General features: G+C 43.5%; 2 protein-coding genes across 7 annotated transcripts in view; one reads left to right on the top strand and one right to left on the bottom strand.

Moving 5' to 3' along the window:
• The window catches only part of SRPK3 (SRSF protein kinase 3), a 36866-nt gene extending 33690 nt beyond the window's left edge, over positions 1-3176 (top strand). For 5 of the 6 annotated variants that reach the window (XM_081935263.1, XM_081935260.1, XM_081935262.1 and 2 more), the window contains 2 exons: positions 412-504; positions 973-3176. In XM_081935263.1, coding sequence (XP_081791389.1) covers positions 412-504; positions 973-1157 — 278 coding nt within the window. In that variant the 3' untranslated portion in view covers positions 1158-3176. The remainder of the gene's footprint in view (positions 1-411; positions 505-972) is intronic. The other variant, XR_014173754.1, reaches the window with a different exon arrangement.
• Positions 3177-3819: 643 nt separating this feature from the next.
• Positions 3820-19563, bottom strand: IDH3G (isocitrate dehydrogenase (NAD(+)) 3 non-catalytic subunit gamma). Its single transcript, XM_081939837.1, has 14 exons — positions 19384-19563; positions 17093-17134; positions 16321-16332; positions 15643-15740; positions 15382-15494; positions 14955-15015; positions 14479-14611; positions 10417-10550; positions 8966-9068; positions 8442-8588; positions 6489-6583; positions 6250-6310; positions 4893-4988; positions 3820-4027 (listed from the first exon to the last, which is right to left on the bottom strand). Exons 1-14 carry the CDS (start codon positions 19453-19455, stop codon positions 4025-4027), a joined length of 1170 nt encoding a protein of 389 aa, XP_081795963.1. The 5' UTR covers positions 19456-19563; the 3' UTR covers positions 3820-4024.
• Positions 19564-20131: the final 568 nt, after the last annotated feature.

Here is a 20131-nt window from a genome sequence, read left to right as displayed (position 1 = left end):
GCTGTGTGCCTGGGTTAGGAGCCACAAATGTGTGAAGGGCACCATTTACTGGCTATGTTGACACCAATGTATTATAATATCTCTTGGCTGCTATTTGTATTTATTTTTTTGTATTGTATTTTAACCATTCCAATTTTTTTAATGAATGTTCACGTCCCACTGGTTTGAGATGAGAGGCTATACAAATTGAATGAATAAATTCTTCCTATTGCTACCAAAGAGAAAGTGCTTTACCTGATATTAATTCTTTCCTTCTGTCTTCAATACCCAGCCAGTTACTCCAAGATGTAGAAATAGGAGGCCCTCTCTCGGGCTTATAAATCCCAGAATTCCCTGTACTCATAGCTTGTAGCAGAGTTGAGTGGCCCCTCCAAACGGGGGCTCATGGCACTAATGCTTTCCTTCTTTCAGATCATATTGCCCACATTGTTGAATTACTTGGTGATATCCCCCCACACTTTGCTCTTTCGGGGCGGTACTCGCGTGAGTACTTCAACCGGCGAGGTGAGTTGGAAAATGTAGCATTCGGAGGGTGATCTTTTAGAGGAAATGTTGCTCCAATGCATGTGTGTTCAAAGTTTGTTCAAAGGGAGAGAGTTGAGAAAGGTCAAATTCTCCTGAACCAAAAATCAGGCACAGGGTGAAGGTTGAAAAGACTTAAGCTTTCTGGTGAACCAGTACAAATAGTGGTCTACTTGCTTGCAGTAAATTGTAGGAAGGTTGCGATGTTTACTGTGGTGAGATCCAGAATGAAGTTGCTTTCATGCAGAAGCAGCTTGTAAACCTTTATATCATGGCTGCATGTCAGTGTCTTTAATATACAACCATTCTCTATTGATGTTCTCTTGTATCTTACCTTGTACACGTATGGCCTTGTGAACTGAAAGCATGTTAGGTTTGCTGCTGATCACGGTCATCACAGTATCAGCTGAGACCTTTCCAACTTTCCCATTTGTTTGCCTGTCTTGCTAGGGGAACTACGTCACATAAAGAACCTGAAGCACTGGGGATTATATGAGGTCTTGGTGGAGAAATATGAGTGGCCTCTCGAACAAGCAGCCCAGTTCACGGACTTCCTGTTGCCCATGATGGAATACATCCCAGAAGACCGTGCTACAGCCGCCCAGTGCCTCGAGCATCCATGGCTAAACTCTTAGGGACAAACCTTGCTAAAGCAAACTGATAAGATGAAATAAGGGAATTCTGGCCCACGTGACGTTTCCTGGCTCGTGGTGTAGCCCGCTTTGCTGGAGTGATGGATGTGGGGAAGAATGTTTACTCCTCTTAGTTCCAAGATTGGAGACTCTGGCTGATTAAGATGGAGTTCGTATGGCTGGACTGGTATCCCACACATCAATTTATGGCTACTTCTGAAGCACAAATGAAAGATGACCAGGATTTCTTGCCCTTTTTTTCTTTTTCTTTTGATAGCATATGCCTTCTTGGTTGACAGTGGCCATCTTCTCTAGGTGCCATTGGAATAATGCTGTTCGACTGTTTTTAACCAGTTCTGAGATTTTTTGCAGGTGTTTTTTTCTCTCTCTCTCTCTCTCTCTCCCTTTTAAGGTATATGTTTAAAGGTTCCCACCCTTAAAAACCAAACGAGTGTGACAGAAAAGTAATTTGAGAGGAATGGGTACGTGTAAGGTGGATGGTGAGTTGGATGTACCTGAGAGTTGGAGCAAGAAGCTGGAAAGAGCTGCCAACTTTTTGTTGTTGTTGGAAGAAAATATATCCCCTCCCCTGCCTAAACTTCTATTTTAACTCCAGGAAAATGTGGCCTTTTTTTGAGCAACAATTTATACAGGTGAATGAAATTTTGTAGTTACATGGTATTGATGTAGAAATTTAACAGTGGAAGCATGTAGCAGTATGAGAAGACTAATGGCAAAAGAAATAGAACTACATAAATAGCAAAGTGGGAGAGGAAGGATTCTTATTCCAGTGGGTTCTGAATACTTCGATAAAAGATTTTCTGGGAAGATTCTCTAAAGTTGTTATAAGCAGCTGAATAAACGGAAGGATGTAATAATATCCCTCCTTCAATGAGCATTTAGGGCCCCTTTCCATATTATTAGACTATAGCCCCCAATATGCATGCTTTTCACTAATCAAGGGTTGCCTATCTGCTCATCATTTGATATCTTGAGAAACTCAAAAAATAGTTGTGATTGGAAATTTTTTTGAAAGGGATGTAGTAAGAATTTTTTTAGCAGCCTGATTTTTCTAATACGCCTTGTGATGTCCAATGTTGTTTTTACTTCTATGCTGTTTCATTTCCTTTAGCCCGTTTTTTTGTATCCAACTTTTGAGATGGTTAGGAATAGAGAATAATCCCCGTTATCATTTGCAGGATTGGGGGGAGGGAGGGAAATCAAGCTAGCTGTATGTGTGCGGTTAGTGTGTTTTCTTGGCAGATGTTTGGGGGTTGTTCGCATTGTTGCCACCTTGGGCTGCTGTCGCAACTCTTATTCTGATTTTCAATACATGCTACTTGTGATTAGCATATATTTTTTTCAAAGAAAGAACGGCTGCTCATAAAAAGCTTGAGCCGTATGAGCAAAATTATTGAAGCTACTTTGTGCCTTTAAAATGGATTCTACTTATTGTTTGCTGGATGCACTGAATAGGGAAGGGAAGGGAAGAAAAGTGGGAGCTGTTACATTTATAAGGTCTCCCCCCCCACACTTTCCACTTCCAAATGTCCTGGGAAAGGAATGCAAAAGAAATAAAGACCTGGAGCCAGGAGTATAAAGCCAACATCTTTTCCTTTTCCTAGAGATACTCTGTTGGAGCTAAGTTGGAGTTCCTGTTTCTGTGGAAACTGGATTCATCTGACTTGAATCTGGAGTCTCTGGTGTGAAGCTGGGACTAAAAGATGTGGTTCTGATTCCCTTGAACACTCCAGTCTCAACCTGGGAGAGTGGGGTGGGCAACATCTGGGTGAAAATATTATTTATACCAAAGTTGTGTTGTGCCCCACAACCAAACCCAATGAAAGCGAGACAGCTCTGTTTTCTTGCACTGTTATCTCCCTAATGAGAAGCCATGGCCTTGATTTAGAGGGTGCCCCACGTGTGTGCCAGTGTTTGGGGGGGGGGAGTATGCGTGTTTTGAATGCTGTGCTGTTACATGAATTGAATTCAAAAAAAAATTTTTTTTCATTAAAATATTTGCAATAACTTTTGAATCTTCCTTTCTTGTGGACAATCTGTATAACAGGGATGGGAACAGAAGTGGGCCAGTTTGCACAGAAGTTGAAGTTAGCAGTTTCGACACACTTCCAAACTGGTTCCTGCTCAACTACCCCAAATCTATTTTTAAAAAACCATGCTTTTCTGCAGCCAGGGATATTACTTTTCTTTTAAATGAGAACAGCTCATTGCATCAAAATTGAAACAGTAAGACTCAGAGTACCATGGCTCCTTTGAATCTCCGTTCTGCCAATAGCACAAGGGTTAGGCAAATTAGAAAATTTATATTATTCATATGTTGGGGGGGGGGGGATGCATTGTAATAAGTGTGAGCTTTTATTTTCTAAATCAAAATTATTATAGTTTTTGTGTAGACTGATTGTATAAAAATGATGACGAGCACTCGGTCAACATTCATAGATTCAAAGATAACAGCAGCAATGCCATTTTTGCAATGTTTCTCACATCATTCCCCGTTCTTAACTGAATAGCCAGTCCTGGCTCTGGCTACTGTTCTCCGGACCTTGGTTTTCAGGATACTTCAGCATTCATTTTATTTCAAGTCACTCCATTTTATTTTTATTGTTACGATTTTCTGTCAACCAGACTAAAAACAAGACTCCAGAAAACCTCTCTGTTTACATTTATTACCTCCAGTTCAGGGAGCTGGGTGAGAAACATTAACTTACACACTATATACAGAAGGAGGATACGTGAACAGTTTGAAATGAAAAGGTCTGTGCCATTCATAAGAGTTTCTCCTTTGCTTTTACTGAAGAAAAAGAATGGGTATCTGCTGTAGCGGGGGCAGCTTTGGCCTTCAGCTTCATTTACTATTAAACAAAAAGCAAATGTAATAATATTATTAGATAAGAGTCTTTCAGTACAGAATCAGACTATGTTGCTAAATTGCTACACTGCAAAAAACAAAAGTCTAGGGCCAGGCGAGTGACATTTCAACCTGATCTTACCTACAATGACCTCTTCTAAATGATATCTTGGCTTTTATTATGGGTAAAACCATTTAAAAAGAAAATCTGGAATATTTTTTCCATCTGGCATCCTCCCATTGACTTGGATCAGTCCCCAAACTTTTGTCTCATAGAAAATTGATGGGTATTAAACTTACGTGACCAATGCCATATGGGAGAAAGGCTACAACCCTCTGTCGCCCATTATCCCTTCCCCCTTTGCTTTACAAATAATCCTCGGCCTACAACCACAGTTAGGACCAGAACATCCATTACTAAACAGTGTAGTCATTGAGTGAGTTGTGCCTGATTTTACAATCTTTTCTGCCATTGTTTGTTAACCAAATTATTGAAAAGAATCTGGCTTACACCCCACCCCCGACTTTGCCTGTTGGAAGCCCCCTGGGAAGGTCATCAACAGTGATCATGTGACCTTGGGATGCTGCAATCATCGTAAATACACAAGTTTTCAAGTGCCCAAATTTTGATGATGGCAGGGAGACTGCAATGGACATGAGAGGGTGAATCAGAAATACCTTTTTTGAGCACCCTCATAACTTGGCTTGTTAAACAAATGGTCATAAGTCAAGGACTGCCTGGACATCTATTTCCTACTAAAAATAAATGCAGCTGTGTGTCTGTGTGTCTGCCCTGTAGCCCAAGCATGCAATTAATTCACTGCAACCAGCCCCAGCCCCAATCTAAAAACTTCCTTCTGTTCTCTTACCTGTGCCAGGTGAGACCTAGGCTTGCTCATCTGCTTCATGATGGATTGAACGGCTGCTGAGGTGGTGCCCTGGCCCCCAATATCTGGCGTGTGGGTCTAAAGAGAAGAAAATACAGAACTGCACTAAGCCAGCCTCTCAACTGCGCTGCAGCAATAGAGGTCCCACAATTAGTTGAAGACCAGTGCTGAACATCTGGCCTTTTGCAACTACAGTTCCTGAGCAGGGGTGGCATAAATGAGGATATTATCAAGTTAAATAAAATTAAACTTTTATACAGAAAATGAAATGTTATGGTGAGGGTACTGCAATACTTTTGTCAACTCCTAGGGTAAATTCAAATGTATAAATGAGTTTATCTGACATGCACTCATCATTAACCTTAAGCACAGTAAACCCAAGGTGGGAGGAGGAACCCTTCCATAGGTTTTGGGGGTGCTCCCCCTCCAACCTGGTGAATTGGGCAGGGCAAACTTCTCTTGATTTGAATTAACATTTTTTCTTAATTTGCTTTTTTGTTGTACCCAATGGGATCCGTGTAAATTACATCATTGACAGCTGGGACGTTTGATGTACAGCCCCATAACTTTGCAGAGGAAGTCAAGAAACCGAGACTGGGACATCCTGTGTATCCCATAGCTGTTTCTGGTTGTTGTTTTTTTATTCTTCTCCAATGTCAAAATTCCGTTATTGGAGAAGGACCAGTTGCAATTCTTTCCATTGTTGCAGATCAAAGCCTTTTGAGGACTATTTTTACACTCTATTCTTGGAGAAGATCACCCAAAAGATGGCTCTATAATACTATGTAAATATCCTATCAATCCACCTTTCTACTCATAAAAATGGTTCATCGTTCGTCTCTGTGTGTGTGTGTCCGTGTGTGTGCACCTCCAAGTCAGTGTTAACTTCTGGCAACTGAACAACTCCCAGCAGTTTTCCTGGCAAGATTTCAGAAGTGTGTTGCCACTGCCTGCCTCTTAGGGCTGGGAGAGAGTGATTGGCCCAAGGTCACCCTCTACACCAAACTGGCTTTCATCTATAATACATCTATTTTAGTTGAGCTCTCCTGTGAATTTCTCCCTAGGCAAATATTAAGAGCAACTTTACTCCATTCTGGAATAGGAAAACATCTTGCTTCTACTCCCTCCAGCATGGTGTGTAATATAGTATTTATTATGGCAATACACCCAAATAGATTCCATCCAGTATCAAGAAACTCATTTCCACTTTTCCAAGAGATTCTAAGGACACTAGTGGTCCCTAAAGTCCAAGTAACTAGATCTTTAAAAAAACCCAATCCTTTATTACTTCCCAATATCTTGATCAAAGACTGTCCATATCAGACTAAGAGCAACTCACTTCCTGATCATCCATGGAGGTTAGGACCGCCTTGCGGATCACAGACGCGTAGCTGTGCAATCTGCAATGGAAGACAGATCTTTCTTAAGAACAGCAACCCAAATCAGCCTCTCTTTCCCCATCCCCAATAGGATGGAAGCTGCTTCTAGGGATTATTTATTCATTTCGATCCCACCTTTCCCTTTTAGGAACCCATTCAGTATATTCTGATCCTTCATTTAACCCTCAGACCTACCTACCTAAGGTGATCCAGCATCATGCAGCTGGCGAGGAGCATTGCTGTGGGGTTCGCAATGTTCTTGCCTGCGATGCTTTTGCCGGTATTGCGTGTGGCCTGCGGAGAAATGGGGAGATAAAGGAAAACCCAAGGGAGGATTTCAGTAATATCCCAAGACATCCTCAACCTTTTGGGTGCTACGTCCCACAATAATTGGAGGGGTCGTTCTTGACTTATAACCACAATTGGGACAAGAACTTCTGTTGCTAATCAAGGTAGTTAAGGAAATTGTGCGTGATTTTACCAACTTTTATTTTTATTTTTTTTGCTGCAGTTGTCAAGTAAATCATCATTAAGTACCGTATTTTTCACTCCATTAAGTCATATCCCCACCCCCCCAAAAAAAAGTGGTTGGAAATGTGTGTGTGGCTTATGGAGTGAACACGGGAGACAGGCAGCAGCAGTGAATGGTGGCAGCAATCCCCGCTGCCTGGAACAGCTGGTTGGCGGCATTCTGTGTGGCCGACTAACTGTCGATCAGGTGCTCAGCGGTGAAGGCCTCCAGCATTCCCGGAGGAGGCAGCAGACACGGAAGAGAAAGCAATGGCAGTGTTTCCAGTCAGCCAGCCCACTGATCAGTGGGACTATGGGAGTCTGGGATCCAGCTGCCGCTCAGCTGACCAGTGGTGGCCGCAATGGATCGGAGCCCTGACAAGCCACTGCTGGGGCTGCAATAACATGCTGAAGCTAACCAGACTGTTTCCTGCTTGCTGCAAGGATGCTAGCCGGATAAATACCAGATGGACGCTGGGAGGCAGAGGCAGGTTTTTTTTTTCCTAATTTTCCTCCTCTAAACCTAGGTGCGTCTTATGGTCAGGAGCATCTTATGGAGCAAAAAGTACAGTAAATCCAGCTTCCACAATTGACTTGGCTTGTCAGAAGCTGGCTGGCTGCCAATTACATGACCTCAGAATGCTGCGACATTATAAATACATGCCAGCTGTCAAGCGCACAAAAATGATCACAACTGGGGATGCTGCGACAATCGTTAAGTGCAAGTCATTTTTTTTCCAGCACCATTGTAACTCTGGAGGATTGCTAAACAAATGGCTGCAGGTTGAGAACTATCTGTATCAAAGAACCTGGGTCCTGCCACGACAGAAATAAAAGACGACCACTTTTTTTCAAGGAAGACATTTAAGGCATTCTGTCAGGCTAACGGGTTGTGAGCAGATAAAGAATTGGAACTCAAATGGTTTAACTAGTCTTTACCAACTCTGATTTACTGCTAATTTTCAGAATTCAGAAGTATTGCAGCAATAGGACTTGAAACGGGTTCTGCTGCTTAGGTTTTAAAACACAAACTAGTCATGACATTATTAACTGAAAGGCAAGGCAAGAAGCTGAGGTGAAAGGCAGTCAACACAGCATAGCTGTGCTCTGTAAGACCTCTACTGCTTCATAAGCAGCAGTGAGAAGCGGGAGAAATGGAAGAGTGGGCATCTTGCTTCTGGCAGCAGCTGGCAAAGTCGCATGCGAGCTAAACCTGCAGGTGGATTAAGTGTAAGAAAGAGAAGGCTTGAGGACCGTGATACTCACTTAACAGCCGCAGTAGGAAAAAAACTATTCTATTCTTTTCCTCTTTACAGCATCAACCAGCAAAGAACCAAACTACTGAAAGATAGTTTGCTGAAACCATTTGCTTCTTGCAGATGCTTGCAAAGCTCCGTCACCTCCAGATGGAGGAAAAGTTCCTCCAGCCTGATCAACCAGGAGGTGTTTGAACCATGTCGATGAGCCTGTATCCCACTTAGGCTCTTCATGCATTTCACCAATGTTATGCATCCAATAATTGGGAAATATTGCAATGGTGGACGGAAAGGTATCTGCCCGTGTTTCCTTACTGTTTATCATGACTGAGTTGTGATTTGGAGAGCCATCCCTCTCAAAAACGTAGCCACCTCACATGCCTTACCGTTTCAAAAACTGCATAGTCACGGCCATAATTGGCTCCTGGGACCAGGCCTGGACCGCCAACCAATCCAGCGCAGACATTGTTGACAATATTGCCGTAGAGGTTAGGCATAACCATGACGTCAAACTGCTGTGGGCGGGAAACCAGCTGGAGATTCAAAAAAAGCAGTGAGTTATCCCAGTATTCATAACATGCTTTTTGTTCTCTCTCTTACCCACCCTTCTCCCTAAGGAGACACGGTGATTCCTCTGCATCTAAACTGAAAGTATGCATAAAGACCTCCAATTAAAATCATTTCTGTCCACCATATAAAAAGCGCAAATCCTAATCAAGAAATAAGATTACAGATTGCTAAATTCAGTCCCATGAACTTCGGAGCAGACTCAATGAATCTGCCTGGAAACCTGGAAAACTCCTGTTACTTAAATTAATCTAATGGACAACATGGCCCGAGGGGCTTACTCAGTGTAAAGCAGCTTCCTACCGTTGCAGCTGGACTTGAAACTAAACCAACATGACGGTACCTGCATGGTGGTATTGTCAACAATCATGCTCTCAAAGGTGATGTTTGGGTAGCCAGATGCCACCTCTTTGCAACACTGCAGGAACAAACCGTCACCCAGTTTCCTTTAGGGGAGGAAAAGAGGAACAAGTGAGCCACAGCAAATGGTGGGTCTCCAGCAAAAGCAACGGAGGCAATGAGAGCTTCAGAAAAAGAGTTAAGAATGTTTGTGGAGCAAGAGAAAACACAAGAGAAAAGGCCAGGCTCTCTACCCCACAGCAGAAGAAAATAACTATCCTAAACCTGAAGAGTCTATATGGCAGGGGTGGCGAACACGCGGCTCGCGAGCCGCATGCGGCTCGCGGCCAAAATAAATGAGGCTCTTTGCCTCTTACCATTATTTAGTATACTGTGGCTCGGATCGCGCGCTAAACCCGGAAGTACGGTCGACGCGACGACGCTTGCCTCCACTCCACCAGCTCAGAGCTGGTGGAGGGCAGGCAAGCGTCGTCGCGTCGACCGTACTTCCGGGTTTAGCTCAACAGCGCCCTCTGCTGCGCCCAAAAAAATAATGCTTCAAAGTCTAGCACAGTTGCTGCAGGATTCCGGTGAGGTTCTAATGATTGCTCAAATTAATAATAATGGTTGCATATTGAAGCTCTGGATTCAGGAGCAGCAGAGTTTTAAATAGGAGAAAACATTTAATTGAATTTCCATGGTTAGTATATTTCCCAAAATTCTACGAGTGTTTTTCTCACAGCCTGTAATTGTAATAGATATCAAAGATAATCCAAACTCATATATATATTATAATACATATATTAGGTTAAAGGAAGATAATATTAGGACCAGGCTTTACCCATGTATAGGTTGTACTCGATTTACAATCACAATCTCGTCACTGAGCAAAGCAGTCATTAAGCGAGATATGTGACTGCTTTGTTTAATGACTGCAAGTGTGGCATTCCTGGTTGTGGTCATCAAGTAATCTTGTAGGTTGTTAGGTGGACAGAGATTCCACTTATTTATGGATTTAAAAGTTATACAGCAGCTCTAATGGGTTTATAAACATTTATAACAAAAAACACCTGACTGAGCATGTTATATTATGTGTTTAATATATTATTGTTAAAATTATATGCTTTTGTGTGAGTGTTTGTCTGTTTTGGCAGGTCACTGCGTGGTGTGGCTCTCTGACTCTCACAGTTTAAAATTTTGGCTCTTTTTGTCGAACTTGTTCGCCACCCCTGGTATATGGGAAAAGGAGAGGTACCATATCTGACAGTACTTGCCCCAGAGCTTGGTTACTATTAGGCTACAGAATGTTCTACATACAATACACACCTCACACTAAACCACAATGTTTGTGATGGGTTATATAAAGTCAGCCCACTATGGTTTATTCAACAAATCAGTTAACCCAATTAAGGACTGCTGTGCTACGTTAACTCAGGGTTTTATTTTCCAACTTACATAATATTGGCCTTGTGGACAGCTGTCACTTTCTTACGACCAGCTTCGTGTGCCAACCTGAAAGCATATTCAGCAATGCGCAGCGACTTTGTCTTTGTGATGATCTTGAGGCTCTCCACCACGCCAGAGACGCTCTGTGGAAAGGGCATGATCAGTGCTCCTGGGTTCCATCACTGGCCATGCACAAGCAGGCCCTGGTGTCTACAGGGCAAGAAAACTCAAATCCAGACTTAAGAGAACCATTTCATACAAGAAGTCAGATCTTGGCTTGTGATTTCCCTTATACCTATACAATCTTTGCAAGTACATTGTCTTGCCTTAAAGGTAGAAAAAGATACATAGTAGGATAAGTCTCTGGGCTGCCAACAAACAACTCCTAATAAAGAGGACTCTCAGTCCACAAGTTTCTGACTCTGCAGGCTGACCTTTGACACGCCAACATCGTAAAGACAGTTCTATCGTCTTCCATACAGCACTGTTGTGGCCCAGCAGGATCCGGTTGAGCTGCTGATGGACTCGGATAGCGAGGAACCATATGAGTCTGCCCTGGACAATGTGGAGGACCCTGTGCAGGGTTCAGACTCAGGACAGGGACCAGAGAGGCTGGTTGCCCACCAGGAGGCGCCTGAGGCATGAAGCAGTAGGGAGGATCAAAGGCAGTTTGTCCCTGATGCTAGATTGAAAAGGGCTGAGAAACGGAAGCAGCAACTTCGTAGGCAGACTCACAGAAGATGATTAAGCACAGGTGGTTGTGGATTGGCCCCTCCCAAGAGAGATTATAGGTGAGGCATTGGGAGAGGACATTTGCAGGAAACAACCATTCAAATTAACAGTGAAGAAAATCTATCTGTGTATTCTAGCCGTGTCTGTTCATTTGGACTATGTGTTGCTTCATTTGAATTATCTGGGTTGCTCTATTGAACTTGAGTTATCCGGGAGGACTTAGAGCCGAGGGAGTCCACTGTGCCACAGACGTCCGGATGTGAATCCCTTGTTGTGAAATGGGGCCCTGGGAGGCAGTTGGGCCTGCTGATAGTATACCTGGCTCCCCGCCATACATCAGCGACCCTGCCTGAGCTCCTCGAGCTAATCTCATCGGTGGCAGTTGAGACCCCCAAACTTTTAGTAATGGGGGATTTTAACCTGCCGTCAGTGGGAGAAGCATCAGAGGGGGTTCGGGAGTTCATGGCTTCCATGACAGCCATGGACCTGACTCAAATGATTCAGGGCCCGACACACGAGGGAGGTCACACCTTGGACCTCGTTTTTGTCTCTCGCCAGTGGTTGAGTGATCTGGGAGGAGTGAATTTAACCATCACTCCTCTATCATGGTCAGATCACTCACTCCTCCGACTTGACTTCCCTGGTGCTACCCCTCGCTGCGGGGAGGCGGAACCGGAAAACACTAGATGGTTCCGCCCCAGGCGCTTGATGGAACCAGACAGGTTCCAGACGGAGCTTGGGCCACCTCCTGCAGCCCTGACCCGCCCTCGGGTAGAGGACCTGGTGGCCGCGTGGAATAATGCGACTACCGGGGCCTTGAACCGGGTGGCGCCTTTGCGGCCTCTCCGGCGGCAACGATCCACCCTGGCTCCTTGGTTCACCGAGGAGCTAAGGGTGATGAAGCGCCGCAAGAGATGCCTAGAGAGTCGTTGGAGATCCTCCCGATCCGAATTGGACCGAGCACAGGTACGAGCCCATTTAAGGACGTACCTAGTGGCATTGAGAACGGCCAAACGTCGATATTGTGCCGCTCTCATTGCATCCGCAGAGAACCGCCCTGCCGCCCTGTTTCGGGTGTCCCGCTCCCTTCTGTTTCAGAGGCCGCGGGAGGCCCCTCTACAGGGTAGAGCAGAGGAGTTTGGGAAATATCTGCTGGATAAAGTCGCTCAAATCCGGAAGGATTGGGTCCCCTTCAGTGGCCCAGTCGAGACGCCAGTGGCGAGTCTTGAGAAACCTTTTTGGGAGGAGTTTGACTTGGTTGCCATCGAGGATTTGGACAGATTGCGTGGACGACTGCGACCTACCACATGTTTGCTGGACCCGTGTCCCTCCTGGCTTGTACTGGCTTCCTGGGAGGTTACACGCGACTGGCTCCTGGGCCTAGTGAACGCTTCGTTGGGTGAGGGGTCTCTCCCGGCCGCCTTGAAAGAGGCGCTGGTGAGACCCTTACTCAAGAAGCCTTCCCTAGACCCTACGGAGCTGGCCAATTATCGTCCTGTCTCCAACCTTCCCTTTTTGGCGAAGGTTGTAGAGAGTGTGGTGGCTTCTCAGTTCCCACGACATCTGGAGGAGAATGATTATCTAGACCCGCGCCAGTCCGGCTTTCGCCCTGGGCACAGCACTGAGACGGCCTTGGTCGCGTTGGTAGACGATCTCTGGAGGGCCAGAGATAGGGGTTGCTCCTCTATCCTGGTCCTATTAGACCTCTCGGCGGCTTTTGATACCATCGACCATGGTATCCTGTTGCACCGACTGGAGGGGTTGGGGGTCCGGGGCACCGTTTTGCGGTGGTTCGGCTCCTACCTCTCCGGCCGGACGCAACGTGTGTTGGCAGGGGGGCAGAGGTCGACCCTAAGCCCCCTTACTTGTGGGGTGCCACAGGGGTCGGTCCTCTCGCCGCTCCTGTTCAACACATACATGAAGCCGCTGGGTGAGATCATCCGTGGTTTCGGGGTGGGATATCATCTGTACGCTGATGATACTCAGCTGTACATTTCCACCCCGAACCACCCCAACGAGGCCATCGAAGTGATGTCCCGGTGTGTGGAAGCCGTACGGGTCTGGATGGATGACAACCGACTCAGGCTCAACCCTTCCAAGACGGAGTGGCTGTGGGTTCCGGCCCCCCGGTTCAACCAGATAATTCCATCTCTGGCCATTGGGGGCATTCAACTTGCCCCCGTGGAGCGGGCGCGCAATTTGGGCGTCCTCCTGGATGCCAGGCTGTCCATGGATGAACATGTGACAGCCGTGGCCAGGGGGGCATTCCACCAGGTTCGCCTGGTGCGCCAATTGCGCCCCCTATTGGACCGGGACGCCTTACGCACAGTCACCCATGCGCTGGTGATGTCTCGCCTGGACTACTGTAACGCTCTCTACATGGGGCTTCCCTTGAAATGCACTCGGAGACTGCAGTTGGTCCAGAATGCGGCCGCGCGGGTGATTATGGGGAGTACCAAGTACTCCCATGTGACACCTCTCCTGCGCGAGCTGCACTGGCTTCCTGTGGTCTATCGAGTGCGTTTCAAGGTTTTGATTACGATCTTTAAAGCGCTCCATGGCTCAGGACCTAGTTACCTGCGGGATCGTATTCTGCCCCATACATCCCTACGACCCATCCGCTCGCACAGAGAGGGACTTCTCCAGGTGCCGTCTACCAGACAGTGCCATGGGGCGGCGCCTAGGAGCAGAGCCTTCTCTGTGGCGGGCCCAGCCCTGTGGAATGACCTCCCCCCGGATATTAGGACTACTACTGACCTCCGCTCCTTCCGTGTCAAGCTCAAGACCCACCTTTTCCAAATAGCTGGCCTGGCTCGACCATAACTTAGTAACGCTCCTGATGGGTTTTTTAATTTGGTAATTTTATTAGGGAATTTTAAATTGTATTTTTAACTGTCTTTCACTTAAGTCCATCCTCCTCCATGCACATATGTATTTGTCTCTGTTCTTTTGTATATATGTTTGTCTTATGTGTATTTTTTATCTGTTTGATTGTACGCCGCCCCGAGTCCTTCGGGAGAGGGTCGCGGCTAATCAAATAAAATTATTATTATTATTATTATTATTATGGGCCCTCAGCCAAAGGATTCATTATCACAGTAATTAAACAGTGGCAAACAGCCAAGCCTGTGTTCTGGTTTATTCACAGGTGTGTGTGTGGGGGGGTGTCAGAATACAGCACTATCACCATTCCCTTACCTTCCTCAGTGCAGCAAAGCCAACAAATATACAACTGTAGGATAGAGATTTACGACCACCACCCCATGCAAATGGGGATGAGGCTAGCAGCAAATGTAGAAAGAGAAAAGAACACCGTAAGCTTCCTGTATAAAAGAGCACCTCATGTTCTAGGCTGCTGTATTCCCCCTCTGTGTTCTCCCGGACAATGAGGATGTCGATGTCATGGTGCCTGGTTGCCACACCTCGAAGGCTCTTGCAATGAATCACATTGGCAAAGAGATCCAAATCAGTACTGTGGAAATAGAAAAGGCAAGCTCACACAGTGGAGAGTCACTGCTTTTCAGCTGCTTAAGAAAGCACCAGGAGAAATGCAGCCTGCAAAGAAACAGGCTATGTCCCTCTTCTTTAATCTAGCCGATCAGCCTTGAACCCCAACCTGAACATGCTATCAGCAAAAGACAGTTTTCTAAACATGGACCACTACTTCTGGCTGTCTAATGATAGACCTGACAGATAGACTTCTGTTGCTATTGGAGCAACAGATATGGCTGTCTGTCTGCCTGAAAGAGAACGTTTGTGCAGGTCTGGCTTAACGAGTTCCAAAACAGTCATTTTAAGTTGACGTTTTGTCTTACCGCAATATGTTGTTCCGGGACTTGTGGGAAGGTGGCAGGTTATGGTTTGTCTCGATGTTTCCTATAAAGATCAGAAAAGAAAATGAATAAAAGGCTCTGGCTTTTTGAGCAGCAAACGTAAGTTACCGAGAAACGCACTCCAAGAAATGCATTTATAGAATCACTTTTTGGTGTTTGTACCTTTTAAGAAATGATTTAAAAACACTTCCAATTAGATTTGAAGACCACAGTGATTCTTTATTCTCACTGTAAGATTCAGGGCACCGGAGGAGATACTGTTTCCACCTCTATTTCAAACTCCATTACCTTCTCATGTCTCAGCAATACAATTCTATCTCTGTGCTCTACATGAACACTGGCTTTTTTCCATTTTTGTGTTTTAGCCCTTCCAACTCCAAGATTATGTGGGACAAAAGACCACCATTACCTTTGAGAGCCACACGGTTACGGCGGATAGCCATGAGAGCATTTTGTATGTCACTTTCAGATTCCTCGGAGCTCACTAGAACTTCCTCAAAGTCCACGGGGACACAGGCATGCCTGGGGCACAGAGAGAGAGAGAGAGAAATCTGGGCTAAGTATTCCAGAGAAAATGGAAACCTCCAGCATTAGCAGGGTGGGTGATCAGAGTTAGGTTGACTTTGTTTTAGGCACAGCTCCAGAAAGGTGGAAAAGAAAGAAACCATACCGGAACAATTCTCTGACATGAAGCATGAGCTCTGGCCCAATCCCATCTCCTGGGATCATGGTCACAGTATGGCGACCTCCATACTTGGCTGGGGGAGGCTACAAAAAAAGAGAGAGAGAAAGAGAGAGAGAGAGAGAGAGAGAGAGAAGGGATGATTTCAAGCAATCCAATCGTCCATAGTCTTCTCAAAGAATCTGCATGATTGAGGATCATCATCATCAATCCATCAAAAAAAAAAGGGGGGGGGGAATAATCAAAGCTTTTCCTGTGGTTATCCATTGCAGAGGGGATGGACAGGCAATTCAATGGGACAAAGAAGCTTGTGCACTGTCTGGTACTCTGGACAGAGCAGGATATGCTTGGGAGACAAAGTATGAGACAGGTTTGGGCTTTGAAAAGGAATCAGACCCAATCTCTGTGCTATATTTGGATTCCTGGGAGTAACCCACATAGAAAAGCATAGGAAAAGATTTTTGACAATGGACCTCTTCCATCAGGTCTGAAACAGCAACAGCATTTTAAATAAAAATATAAAATTAACCATTTCCTTTGTCCAGGATTTTCCAGGATAGGGATTTACAATTCTCTTAGATATTCAGCAACTAAAGGAGACAGCCTTTAGCCCTTGGCCAGCTCTTTAATTTTTCCATGCAATGATGAGGTAGGAAGATTACTTACAATACTCTGTTGCTGTAGATGATGTGATAGGAACAGCGCAAAGTGGAAGAGAGAGAAAAGAAAAATGCTTACTTTAATATTAGAAAAAGTAAAATTAAGCATCATAGCAACTGTGAATCGTTTTGCTACTATCATTTTTACATTACCTTTCCAAAACAGTCTCTCTCCTAAGTAAAAACATTATAAAATATATTCATAAAATACTGAATTCAGACAAAGCATTTACAATTTTTATGTCCTAAAATAAACCATAACAAACTGCAGGGTTTTATTTCAGGAAGCAATATCACTCAGGATTGCAGAGATATCCAAGTTTCATTCAAAGACAAAAGGGACCATGAAAGATTGACTTTAAGTGAAAAAAGAATTAAATAAGCACCTTTAAAAAAATGAAAGATTGGGAAAATCTTTTACAGTATTGTTCATTATTTGTTCTTGCTAATTAATTTAGCTATCAGATTATATCTGGGCAATTTGAAAAAGGTTCCTACTATACATATTCCTAATGCCTAACAGTTCTAAAAAAAAGTCTGAAAATATTGAATATATAGTTTTTAACTTTGAATGAAGAGGAAGATTTTCATTCAATATTGAAAACCACATTCCTTATGGTCCAGTGCAACATGATATTTACACAGGTCCCAGCCTGACCATCTAAAACAATTGCTATGGAACCTGTTCCAACATTGGGGAATACATTGGTAACATGGAACGGAGTATGGTTTTTCACAACAAAATCTTTCTACAGTAAAGATGCATAAACTATACATACTGATGCAATATTTCTGCGACTGCCATCTGTTACAGCCTGCACCTGGGAGACAAACAGAAATAACAGCATAGGTAAGAGAACACATTTGAGAATCTAGAAGTATGTGATTCTTAAGAGGGAAAGAAGATTTGAATATATTTGATATATATATATAGTGATTTACAGAAAATCAAATTGGGACAACCAGAACAATCACTTGTTCAAATTCAAATTACATAAAATCACTTTGTTCAAATTCAAATTACATAAAAATACACAAAAATGTTAAGGATGAAATTCTAAACTTGAACATAGTTCCATTAATAGGATTTAATAGAATGACCTCCCCCCTGATATCAGGATTACCTCTGATCTCCGCTCCTTCCGTGTAAAGCTCAAGACCCACCTCTTCCAATTAGCTGGCCTGGCTCAACCATAGTTTTATCCTATCGCTCCTGACGGGTTTTTTAAATTTTGTAATTTTAACTGAGGGTGTTTTAAATAGTTATTTTAATTCTATTTTATATATATTTTATGAGTGTTACCTCCTCCATGTACATGTACGTGTATGTGTTTATTTGTATTTGTATATGTATTGTATATATATGTATATTGTATGTGTTTTATTGTACGCCGCCCCGAGTCCTTTTGGAGAGGGTGCGGCTAACAAATTAAATTTCATTTCATTTCATTTACCCACCAGCTAACAGGAATAATTTGACATTGGCCCTAAGCCTGTTGCTGAAACCTGTCCCCACTGATAATAGTGGGAAGTAAAATGAAATGAGCAGCATTCCTGCAGAGAATTCTCTTTCTCTATTGCAACAACATTGCTAGCAAACTAGTGGGTTTTAAGCACTGTTGAGTACAGATAGTCCTCAATTTAAAACTACAATCTAGCCCATTTTTTTTTACTAAGGAAGACAGTTAAGTGAATTTTGCCCCATTTTATGACTTTTCTTTGGTTAAGTGAATGACTGCAGCGAATGACTGCAGTTGTTAAATTAGTAATCCGGTTCTTAAATGAACCTGGCTTCCCCATTGATTTTGCTTGTTAGAAGGTCACAAAAGGTGATCACATGACCCAGGGACACTGTAACCATCATAAATATTAGTCAGTTGCCCAGTGCCTGAAGTTTAATCAGGTGACCATGCAGATGCTGTAATGGGTGTAAGGGTGAAAAATGGTCATAAATCATTTTTCAGTGCTGCTGTAATTTTGAACAGTCACTAAATGAATTGTAGTTAAGTCAAGGACATAATTACACCCAACAGTCCCATGTAACAGAGCAAATGGTGAGAAACACTTGGGGCTAATTTTCTACCTCTTCTTTACATTTTTGCTATACAATCAGAAAAGTCAGGAAAGTAGGAAAAGGAGTGGATGCCCTCTGTTTTGTATGACAGAACGTATGTGGAAAAGCTTCAGCAAAAAGTATGCAAATACAGGTAAATATATTCTAAATTATTTGTGATGGCACTCAAGGTATAAAAATGCTTGTCAATAACAGCTATAATTTCCCCCTCTGCCCCCCACTTATTTCTAGGTTTTCAGAACCAATGCACAGAGAAGCTAATTAGAGAAGATTATTATTAACCAGATCATTGCTTCCAACATGAAAAATAAAATAGAATACTGTTCAGATGTTTTACAGCAACATATCATTTAAAAGAAAAGAGCAGTGAGTTCCCAATGACTTGAGCAGCTGTGTGCAAAAATAACCAGAATTAATTTCATCTATCTCTAATAAATCAGCAAGGCCTTCCCTACAACTATCCAGTGTTTAACAATAACAAATGGCTTTTTCATTTAAATTAAATTAAATAAAGAAAATGAAGAAATCTTGGTTAAGTTGCAGTTAAATTCTGTTCTCGAACAGAATTCTAGTTCCAGAACCTGTTCTCAAGAAGCACCTCCTTTATTTAAAGACCTTTTTTTCCCCACCAGGAAAAAAAAAATCTGAATCCTTTTTTTGCAAACCAACAAACTTGAAGTGCACACGTTGTCTTCGCCGTGTGGTTTTTACCATCCAATTTTGCAAAATAACTCAGGTTTATTCCACTTGTCCAATCAAAGAGCAATAATCCCACCCACTCCATCTAAATCGCCTCTTTGGGAAACGCCCCTATCAAGACCGCCAACCAATGCAAAAGCCTCTTTCTCCGTTTGCGCCGCCTATCAGGCTCACCCCAACCAATCAGAGAAGTCGCAGCAAGTTCCCCCATTCCCCCCCCTGAACCAACCGAAGTGTCCTTATTCATTTCGCATCCCGTAAACTCGAGGTTAAAACCGTTTTTAATAAACCTCTCACCGATCGAGGTACCAGCAGAGTCGGCCTCCAAAGCTGCCTAGTTGTGGTCAAAACCAACGAAACTGCCATCATTCAGCCTCCTTTGGAGAGACGAGCACGGAGTGTATAAGACGAGGCAGGCACCGCGAGATTTAACATAAAATAACGCGCGAGTGATCGCGCGAACCTCATCCGCCATATGTGTGTGAGGGGGAAGACTCTATGGTCTTTGCGACCATAGAGATAGAAATATTTTCCCTTATATTCTTATTCAATTGCGAATCGACTTTTTCATTTCTATTACAGTATTCTGGAATATGGTGTTGACGTTATATGGTTATTATTGGAAATCGCTTGGAATCATTTGAATATGGCGAGATAAAACTGCTATAGTACAATGTGTTTCTCACTTCCAATGAGATGCAAAATTATTACTGTTGCGCTGGTTTTATGCAAACATGCATAGAAGTTACGTCTTTTTGTAGTTAAGTGGAGAGATGAGTTAGTCACGATTGTGTAAAAGCCTCAACAGCTTTAATTGTTGCTGCAAAATTCCAATAAAATTATTTGCGCCCAAGTTATTTTTAAAAACCAATTACACAATCTTGAAATCCCGTATTACAGGATTTAACCCATTTTGTATCTTCCTACTGTAGTCTGAAGCACTGAAAAATAACTTCAAACGAGACTTTAGGAACAACCATTCATTGGAACGTTGTGGGAGAAATAGAATGCCTGTCGAGCGGCGTCCTGCACTCAGGACTCAATT

The sequence above is a fragment of the Natrix helvetica genome (genome assembly GCF_964273705.1).
Source record: "Natrix helvetica genome assembly, chromosome: 1".
NCBI classification, from domain to species: domain Eukaryota; kingdom Metazoa; phylum Chordata; class Lepidosauria; order Squamata; family Natricidae; genus Natrix; species Natrix helvetica.
This window is presented reverse-complemented; position numbering and strand designations above follow the sequence as displayed.